This window comes from Lithobates pipiens, unplaced genomic scaffold (assembly GCF_037356315.1).
Source record: "Lithobates pipiens isolate NorthernLeopardFrog02 unplaced genomic scaffold, aLitPip1_a1.2 Scaffold_3, whole genome shotgun sequence".
Lineage (NCBI taxonomy): Eukaryota > Metazoa > Chordata > Amphibia > Anura > Ranidae > Lithobates > Lithobates pipiens.
In genome coordinates this window covers 31,291,424-31,302,375 of record NW_027507790.1, presented here as the reverse complement: position 1 = coordinate 31,302,375, position 10,952 = coordinate 31,291,424, and the positions used below count along the sequence as shown (strand labels likewise).

General features: G+C 40.5%; 1 protein-coding gene across 3 annotated transcripts in view; it reads left to right on the top strand.

Moving 5' to 3' along the window:
- TTC28 (tetratricopeptide repeat domain 28) overlaps positions 1-10,952 on the top strand; it is an 810,203-nt gene that overhangs the window by 777,439 nt on the left and 21,812 nt on the right. For all 3 annotated transcript variants that reach the window (XM_077461413.1, XM_077461412.1, XM_077461415.1), the window contains 2 exons: positions 811-1,531; positions 10,301-10,425. In XM_077461413.1, coding sequence (XP_077317539.1) covers positions 811-1,531; positions 10,301-10,425 — 846 coding nt within the window. The remainder of the gene's footprint in view (positions 1-810; positions 1,532-10,300; positions 10,426-10,952) is intronic.

The window sequence follows — 10,952 nt, the reverse complement described above, 5'->3', positions numbered from 1 at the left end:
AGAGATATCCATACAAGTATTTCCCTTAAGCTGGCCATAGACGGTTCAAATCTTCGCCAGTTCAGCAGGAACCAGCTGAGATTTGAACCATGTATAGGCAGGCTGGATGTACCCAACTCGCCTGCCGAGCTTTACATGCAATTATTGCTAGCAGAATTAATCACTGTGTTCTCATGGTGGGAAGCCCCCCCCCCCCCGCACAAGAGAAATACAATGGCTCCGTAGGCGAGATTTATCTATCAACACTGTCTGTGATTGCAGGAAGGAAATTTGCTCCATCTATGGCCGGCCTTAGACTCTGTTACAGCTGCAGGGAAGAGGAGGAATAGTGATATTCAGCTGGTAGAGGCAATTTGATTATGTGACCCAAAGATAGGAGATTGTGTGGGAGGACTTATTGCAAAGATCAAGATGAATTTATCTGTTAAGCTGGCCATACACATTTTGAGCTATGGGTGGCCCTGTCAGCACCCTCCCACCTAACATCCTGTGAAGATCAATGGAGATGTGCGCAAAATTGTCCAATTAGATGCAACCACTGTTTAGGTATTCTGACAGCCCCGAGTTCCAGCTATAAGAATACATAGCCGCCAAGAGGTATTCCTTCATCCACAGTTTATTGTAGATGGGGGAATCAATATGGGACTGAATTAGAGAAATCTTACAATGCATGGCCTGTGTTAAAGAGGTCATGTTACAGAGAGGGAAGATATGTTCTGACTCAAGAATAAACATTGATGATTGGCACAGATTTATTTTATGAACATTAATAATTCTGAGTTCTTTTTGGCGTATGTCTCTATTTTACAGTCTCACTTACGGAAGAATGCTCCCTTATATTCAAGTTCTACCTCCATGGCTGCTGTTATTGGAAATCCGAAGCTTCCTCCATCAGTGATGGATAGATGGCTGTGGGGACCAATGCCCTCAGCAGAAGAGGAGGCCTACATGGTATCTGAATTGTTGGGTTGTCAGCCTCTTGTTGGCTCTTTGGCCACGAAAGACAAGGTGATGAGCGCACTCACACAAGCTGAATGCGTACACTTTGCCACCCACATCTCATGGAAACTTGCAGCTTTAATACTAACTCCAAACAGCGAGAACAGCTCTGGAACAAGTAAAAGCACCTTTGGAAACACCTACACCATTCCTGAGTCTTTGCAGATGCAGGACGATGCCAGTGATGTCGAAAGCATATCAGACTGTCCACCCCTTCAGGAATTCCTCCTGACAGCAGCAGATGTCCTGGATCTCAGGCTTCCTGTAAAACTAGTGGTTCTTGGATCTTATCAGGAATCCAGCAACAAAGTTACAGCAGATGGAATTATTGGCTTGACACGAGCCTTCTTGGCTGCCGGAGCTCAGTGTGTCCTTGTATCTCTGTGGCCTGTGCCTGTTGCAGCCTCAAAAATGTTTGTCCATGCTTTTTATTCGGCACTCCTGAATGGAATGAAAGCAAGTGCATCCCTGTCTGAGGCAATGAAAACAGTACAGAGCAGTAAGCAATACTCACATCCATCAAACTGGGCAGGTATGATAATTACTTCGTGTCTGCATTGTACATCATTTTTATTAGATACAGCTGTTATCCGTGTCATTTGTAACTGTGCCTCGCTACTTGACATTACATTTGCAGTATATCTTAAATTGTCATCACCTCTTCCAAGTGCTACAGTGAAAAACTTGGGAGCTTAATATCTCTGACAGAATCTGATTATTATCTGAGAATATGTATGTTCAGAGACAGTACTTGAGTGATTTTCAAAAATACATAAGGGCTTTCCAGTCCCACACTTAGCTGCTTTCATTATTTAAGTAGTCATTTAGTCATCAGCATTCATATCACTCAGAATATTTTTTTAATGAAAACATAACTTTTCATGTATATAAAAACATGTAACATTAGTAAGTCATTACTAATCAAGAGAGGTCTAAACCTAATCTAAGAAGAATATACAGGTCCTTCTCAAAAAATTAGCATATTGTGATAAAGTTCATTATTTTCTGTAATGTACTGATAAACATTAGACTTTCATATATTTTAGATTCATTACACACAACTGAAGTAGTTCAAGCCTTTTCTTGTTTTAATATTGATGATTTTGGCATACAGCTCATGAAAACCCCAAATTCCTATCTCAAAAAATTAGCATATCATGAAAAGGTTCTCTAAACAAGCTATTAACCTAATCATCTGAATCAACTAATTAACTCTAAACACCTGCAAAAGATTCCTGAGGCTTTTAAAAAAATTCCCAGCCTGGTTCATTACTCAAAACCGCAATCATGGGTAAGACTGCCGACCTGACTGCTGTCCAGAAGGCCATCATTGACACCCTCAAGCAAGAGGGTAAGACACAGAACGAAATTTCTGAACGAATAGGCTGTTCCCAGAGTGCTGTATCAAGGCACCTCAGTGGGAAGTCTGTGGGAAGGAAAAAGTGTGGCAGAAAACGCTGCACAACAAGAAGAGGTGACCGGACCCTGAAGAAGATTGTGGAGAAGAACCAATTCCAGACCTTGGAGGACCTGCGGAAGCAGTGGACTGAGTCTGGAGTAGAAACATCCAGAGCCACCGTGAACAGGCGTGTGCAGGAAATGGGCTACAGGTGCCGCATTCCCCAGGTCAAGCCACTTTTGAACCAAAAACAGCGGCAGAAGCGCCTGACCTGGGCTACAGAGAAGGAGCACTGGACTGTTGCTCAGTGGTCCAAAGTACTTTTTTCGGATGAAAGCAAATTTTGCATGTCATTCGGAAATCAAGGTGCCAGAGTCTGGAGGAAGACTGGGGAGAGGGAAATGCCAAAATGCCTGAGGTCCAGTGTCAAGTACCCACAGTCAGTGATGGTCTGGGGTGCCATGTCAGCTGCTGGTGTTGGTCCTCTGTGTTTTATCAAGGGCAGGGTCAATGCAGCTAGCTATCAGGAGATTTTGAAACACTTCATGCTTCCATCTGCTGAAAAGCTTTATGGAGATGAAGATTTCATTTTTCAGCACGACCTGGCACCTGCTCACAGTGCCAAAACCACTGGTAAATGGTTTACTGACCATGGTATTACTGTGCTCAATTGGCCTGCCAACTCTCCTGACCTGAACCCCATAGAGAATCTGTGGGATATTGGGAAGAGAAAGTTGAGAGACGCAAGATCCAACACTCTGGATGAGCTTAAGGCCGCTATCGAAGCATCCTGGGCCTCCATAACACCTCAGCAGTGCCACAGGCTGGTTGCCTCCATGCCACGCCGCATTGAAGCAGTCATTTCTGCAAAAGGATTCCCGACCAAGTATTGAGTGCATAACTGAACATAATTATTTGAAGGTTGACTTTTTTTGTATTAAAAACACTTTTCTTTTATTGGTCGGATGAAATATGCTAATTTTTTGAGATAGGATTTTTGGGTTTTCAGGAGCTGTATGCCAAAATCATCAATATTAAAACAAGAAAAGGCTTGAACTACTTCAGTTGTGTGTAATGAATCTAAAATATATGAAAGTCTAATGTTTATTAGTACATTACAGAAAATAATGAACTTTATCACAATATGCTAATTTTTTGAGAAGGACCTGTATAGGCTACCATTCCTTACCTTCCCAGTCCTAGCAGAAATGTTGACCCAATGACTTCAGCCCTTCTTGAGTTACTGATCTAGAACAAGTGTGCAGCAAAGGAAGTCAGAGCTCCAGATTTGCATACTTGTTCTTGAGCCATAATTCAGCAAGTATTTAAGTTACTGTTGAGGATTACAGACAGAAAACCATCCTTTTCAAAGGACGAAAGCAATAGAAGTCTGCATATTACTCTAGATACAAGTTTCTTGGAACACTGCAAGGGCTTGTGGCAAAGGCAGCGTGTTACCTTAGGCTAAACTGTGTACATATGCTCAACTATAATGTCAGCTTTTTTCATTGCCTCATGTAATTGCAGATTTATTTTGATCCTGTTTAAAAAGACATTTGAAAAGGATTTGCATTTTCCCTTGGGAAATGTTTACGGTGGTCATACCTGCTTGATTTCTTACTGATTACAATGGATGAAGAAACATCTGCCCATCCTTGAGCAAGCTGTGCCCCTGGGACCTGAGGGCATCCTCTTCTTAATATAGCCAGTATGCGATAGAGAGGCTCACACAGTGATAGCTCTGTTCCTATTAGTCCACAAAACAACCACAATGGCATTTTGCAACAATTTTGATTTCTTTTGTGTGATAACTAGGACTTATCTGTGGAAGAGTTTAATAAGTGTGCCTATATGCAATCTAATTGTTGCAAGCTTCAGTGGAGTCATCTGCACCAAATGGGTCTTTGTCAAAGGATGTATTCACCTGTTTTAGGAAAATTTGAGCTGAAAGAGAAAACTGCAGCTTAATTGTGCAATTCTTTGTCCCATGTTTATATTTTTTAACCCCTTTACCCCAGTAAGAGCCAGTGTTTTAAATTGGAAGTGATGCCCAAGGCATGCAGGGCTTCCAATCGTGCAGCCCTGTGATTGGCTGCACAGTGCTGATGTCATCATGAGTCCATCTTACCAACTCCTGATTGGCAATAACAGTTAGTCACAGTTCTATGGGCACCAATGGAGCACACCCGAGAACAAGACAGAATCATGAATATTGGGCATTAAAGCCAACCAAGCCCATATACCGGTATAGCTGTTGTAAAGTGGCTAAATAGGACCTGTGCTGTGGAACATTTGCGAGCAGCACAGGATTTTTCACTAGTATTGTCTGTAGACTCTCTGCAGCTGGTCTTTTCCCCATTACCGACTTACCTTACCTAGCTCCACACTGTGTCTTTCTATGGCAATGGCATATTTGGTAGAGGAGCAGGGCTTTGCTTTTTCATGTCAGAGCTTATCCTCTAATGATTGGTAATATCTGGTGGCTGCAGGAAAAGTAGTGGAATCACAGATCCTTGAATGTATGAAGAAGAAACAGTGAAATCCTTCACCGGCACATCCCCAGGTACAATTTTTTCTCCAGCAAGGAGAACAGTGAGCAGTGCAATAGTGACATCGCCGAATTTCAGGCAAGCAGTCGGAGGCACAGTGCATGATCTCAACCTGCAGATATACAACTATATGGCTATTGAACCGGAGTACCTAGATACATGCACAAACCAGAAAATGCACTGCTATTTTTCAAGAGGGATTGAAAACAAGGGATAAATCTTTCAGGGTACTGCTTAGGCATAATTAACAGTTTCATAGCAAACTTCACTTTTTGTGTTTGTGCCCACTTTAAAGTGTCAATACATGACCTGATTATAGGTAATATTAGAACAATGCCTAACTGGGCAATTCCAGACCAGTCTAGCCATACTGCTAAAGCCATCCAGAAACATGACAGAATATAGGTAAGAAGATACTACGTAGGTTCTTTTTTATTGCTTTGAGCAAGTTATTCTCATAAGGTTTACTATGGCTGGTATGGATAAAAAGGACATTCATGGTTAACAATATTAAGATATTTGTTGTGGGAAGTATTTTTTTTTAATGCACACACATGGAATTAAATATTGTAGGAGTCTGAAACAATAGCTATGGCTTTCAGGCACTCAGCTGTCAATAAAACGCTGGGCCAATCTTGTTATTACTGTGGTTGACCTATTGCCACTACATGTTAGCCCAGTCTAGAAGTGATGTTTTATGGACATTCTAGAAAGCTGCATTCTTCCTTTTTTATTATATATCAATACTGACACTCAAGAAAAATCCAGTTTCTCTGTCTGACAAGAGACTTTCCAAACATTTCTGTAATGCAGAGCTGACATCAGCCTAAGATTCAGATATTGCTCATCACTCAAACTGGTCTCACAGAGAAGTTCTGCTGTGATTTACATGCAACCATTTACATCATCATGTCTACAGCAAATAGGCTAATAGATGCATAGAAAAGCTATATAGATATCCTATACTGGAGGAAGTAATGAGCATGTACCCACGTGTTAACATGTAAGGTATGTTGTCTTTGTCAGGTTCAGTTTTTTCAGTAACTCCAGTTTTATTGTTATTCTATATAGACTGGGAAAGGGTTAAAACCTTTATTGGGTGTCTTTTCACTCACACTCAATGGCAGGGTTTCTTCAGACAGGAAATTATGGGAAATCTCTCCAACTGGGACACAGATAACAATAAAACCAGGGTAAAAATGCAATCAGAGGCCAGAGCCCCCTCATGTATTGTCCTAGTCTTACTGGGGTTTATTTACTAAAGCTGGAGAGTGCACAATCAGGCTCACTTCTGCATAGAAACCAATCAGCTTCTAACCTCAGCTTGTTTAATTAAGCTTTGTCAATAAAATATGGAATCTGATCGGTTTCTATGCAGAAGTGAGGCTAAATTTGCACTCTCCAGCTTTAGTAAATAAACTCCATTGTGACACTTGATGGACCCAATGTTTCCCTAATTTATCTGTAAACAATACAAGGGCTGGAGATATGACCAGTTATAGAGTATGTGTCAATTATCACCAATTCTAAAAAAAAATATATATATATAACCAGAGAATGACATGATTGTGATGTAAATTAGATTGTAATAAAGCCATCCCTTACAGCTGTGTCTGCTGAATGCTGTTAAGCCTACTACGGAATGCTCTAATATTGCATGCATGCAACCTCTAAAATGACATCATTACATCAAGCAAAATTTAGATATTTCCCTGTGATCAAAGTTCAGGCAGCTGTGCAAATATATGAGGGAACAAGGCAAGTGTTGAACACTGTGTACTCAGTCGATATTTTCACAAGGTAATAAATAAAATGAGGTCTCTGCAATATAGAATACACAGAGGAAATATATCACATAGACAATTGGCAAGTATCGAATTGCTGAAGACAAATGAAATGAGAGACCTAAACACAGACTGTTCGCAGGAATAACTGCAAAATAATATAGCAAAGCCCATATAATCGGTTGAGAAGCTATGAAAACCTAAGCCAAAAGTGTTCTATGCCATCTTAAATATATATATTTGGAACTTAGTAGTACCCTTGAGCTGACCATACAATAACAATTCTACATTCAATGACTGGAGAAATGTCATTTAAAAGTACTTCAAAATTCAATTTGCTTTTTACATTAAATTTTGAAATTAATGTAATTTCCAGAACAAAAACTACATAATCTGTTAGAAATTAATTTGTTCAAGAAACATATTCTATATTGCTCCTTTGAATTTTTTCATCACTGTGGTCGAAAACCAATGTCATTTTGACCCCACCAGCAATTAGAAAATCAAACGAATGTTCTTAAAACTAAAAATTTCTAATGAAATTCTGCAAGTATATGACCATCTTTCGACATGGCAGATAACAAATGAGTATATGGCCTTACGGTCTAAGTATATGTGACTTTAACACATAAGGCTTACTGTTTAAAATCATGTAGGAGCTGTATCTAAAGCACAACAAGTAGAAGAATCTACCTGCCAAATACCCCGTATTTTCTGAACTTTTTTCAAACACCTTCTGTGATCACAGATTCGTTTCTTACTCTTTATGCTTTTATTAACCTACGTTTTCTATTGTTGTAAGGCAAGCACCCCGAAATTTGAACCTTTGATATAGGTGAAATGCCCTATAAATATTAGCAACTATGTTTGTGTAATTTTATAGAGTAGAGGGTTGACAACTCTAAGAACGCTTAAGCAAAGAATCTGGACTGTAACATAATACAGAAAGTTCAGCAAATTAAATTATTGATCGGAATGCTTTCAAGCTGAGAAATTCTTGCTTATTGCCTCTCATAAGTTAACTGAAACATAATGAGACTGAAAAGGTTCTAATCAATATTTCAGAGTAACCTGTTTATTAACTGGAAAATTAAACGAGTATCACACATCGCACTGAAAGAAAGCATATAGCAAATAGACTCTTTATGTTTCTGTGTTTAGAATTACAAATAAACATAATAAAGGGTTATAGAGAGCCTCATCAATGTCTATTAGTGAGGTTTTATAGTCTTTGATGTCTAAGGAGATCGACTGCTACAATTTGGCCTAAATTTAATTATTTAAACAGTGTACAGTGAATATGTCATATGACCAGTAAATACAGGGCCGTCATTTTAGGTTATACAGAGAAAGTGCCTGAAAATAATATAAGATGCAGAATTTAAAGGGTCAATGGAATGAAACTGATATTTCAGTTATGAGCGCACCAATTGCTCATTGCAACACTGTGCTCATAGTTCAGGCTGCACAATATGACTGCTTAGTAAATATTTGTATAAAAAAAGAATGTATGTATTAAAGAGGAAGTAAACCCTAATGAGTTTACTTCCTCTTTCATTCCCTGCAAAGGCAAAGCATAATGGACTACTATGCATCGCATAGTAGTCCATTATGTGTCACTTACCTGACACAGGAGCCAGCGAAGTTGCCGCTGTCCCCTGTAGTCCGCCGCATCCATCTTCTTGGTGGGGTCTCGCAGCTCCGCCGCTGTCATTCGGCGAAGCCGCGATGACGTCACTCCCGTGGATGTGCACGGGAGCCGACACGCGCGGCAGCTCCGTCGTTGAGAATGCCGCGCTCAGTGCGCCTGCGCGCCGCTGTCTACGGCGCATGCCCCGTAGACAGCGGTGCCTATTTTCGGGCAAATATCTCCTAAACCATATAGGTTTAGGAGATATTTCCTGGACCTACAGGTAAGCCTTAATCTAGGCTTACCTGTAGGTAAAAGTGGTTTGTAAGGCCGCGTACACACGGGCGGATTGTCTGCCCAACTTAGTCCGCTGAACCGTGTTTCAGCGGACAATCCGATCGTGTGTGGGCTTCAGCGGACTTTTTCAGCGGACAGTCTGACGGACTTAGTCTTTCGGAATTTCCGTAATTTTGTCCGTCCAAACTTGGTTTTGTCCGTCCAAACTTGGTTTCAGCGGACAGTCCGCTCGTGTGTAGGCAAGTTGGACGGACTAAGTATGGCGCATGCTCAGAAAGGATTTACACGGCCGAAGGTTGCATTGCAGTGTATTGGACGTCGTATTTCTAGTCCCGTCGTACGTGCTGTATACGTCATCGTGCAAGCTTTCAGCGGACTGTCTGTTCATCGTGTGTGGTCAAGCCCGTTCATTCAAAAGTTGAACGGACTGTCTGTCGGATTGTCTGACGAACTTAGTTGGGCAGACAATCCGCCCGTGTGTACGCGGCCTAAGGGTTTACAACCACTTTAATAGCTCTGTATCCCTTAGCATAAACAGAGCAATAGATGAGTGGATTTTTTTTTTTTGCAAACCAAAGTTTACAGAGCAGTTACATTTTGCAAATTTTTTGTATATTAGTGTGTTTTTGAGCGGTAGATTGTACCTCTTTACACTACTGCTTACACTTTAGTACATAGTATTCATAGCTGACAAAATTTAGATTTCTGAATAGCCCATAGATGTCTTGTGGATGCTCGTGGCAAAATCTTGCCTCTTTTGCTGTCATAGGGGTTTGATTTACTAAAACTGGAGAGCACAAAATTTGGTGCAGCTGTGCATGATAGCCAATCGGCTTCTAACTGCAGCTCGTTCAATTAAGCTTTGAGGATAAAACCTGGATGCTGATTGGTTTCTATGCAGAGTTGCACCAGATATTGCATGCTCCAGTTTTAGCAAATCAACCCTATAATGTCACAGTAGTAGTCCCACTCCTTTTGCTGCATACAAAAAGCCTACTTTTACAGTTTCCTCACAATGGCCCCAATGTCTGGGTGAATCGAGTATCTAAAGTACAGAGATCTTGCCACTGGAATCCCTGTGAACTAGACCAAACATGTGGGTGTCTGGGTTTGCTGGGGTATAACCACAACTGATATACCAGTTTTTGTGTACAGATCCTTTAAACATCTTGACTGAACTTAAAAAGATGAAGATTTCCTATCTGAGAGGGGGACAGTTAATTGCACCTAAGTAGTACCCTGGAAGTGTACATGTGATCTTAAATGCCTTCTGAAAAGTGAGCAATGCACCACCTGTGCCAAGAACCCCAAAGTTGTATATATGCAGTGTGAGATTACTCAGGGCACTGCTTCCTCTTACTGCTAGTCCTAAAATATTTGGTGTCATCTTTGGACTGCTTTCTGTTCTTCTTGCTGGCACCTATAAGTGGTTCCTGGTGTTCTAGTTCAAGGATCTACCTGTTCCTGCCTCATCCACTCTGTTAATCTGTACTTACTCCACTTCTGCTAATTAGTATAGTACGACCAGTCATCAGATCACCAGTCAATAGGTGGGGCATAGAGTATGCTTAGAAACACACATCCGACCTGACTAATATGTGTTGCAGTTATGATTATAATTAATTATGATAATGTTGTACAGGATATATGCTTATTGGAAGTGATGTAAAGCTGAACAGTCCATCATCACTCATCGGTCAAGCCTTATCTGAGATCCTCCAGAACCCTGACCGTGCAAGAGATGCTCTTAGAGTTTTGTTGCATCTGGTAAGATTTATTCACTTAGAATGGTTTTACATTATGTAATAGGTTTTTTTTTGTTTTAGTTTTTTTACTCAAAAGAGTTAAAGTGGACCACTACTTCAAACTATTGTGTTTAAGTCATGTAGCACGTCTCCTCTCATAGATTCTACCTTGCTATTTGTGTTGCCGTAGCAATTTAAGGTGTCCTCAATAACATAAATACAGGAAAGCTTAGCTTGACCAAGCTTTTAAATTTATAATATTTAAAGTGAAATAAAAGATTCTCATCAGGAGGAAACATTGGTGATTAGACAATGTCTCCAAGCTATCGCTATTTTCCCCAAGATAGTGGTATCTGTGTGGCAGATATAGGTATGAAAAACAAAGACAGAACATACCATAGCTCAACTTATCAACCAGTCTGCTAACTGACCAAATTAACCTGTCCAACAGTCTGCGTTAAAAACAGGGGTTTAGTTAGCACACATTTGCAAACGCATGCATAAGCTGCAAGGCCTTATTCACAGCATCCCGTGTATGCTTGCAGTTCT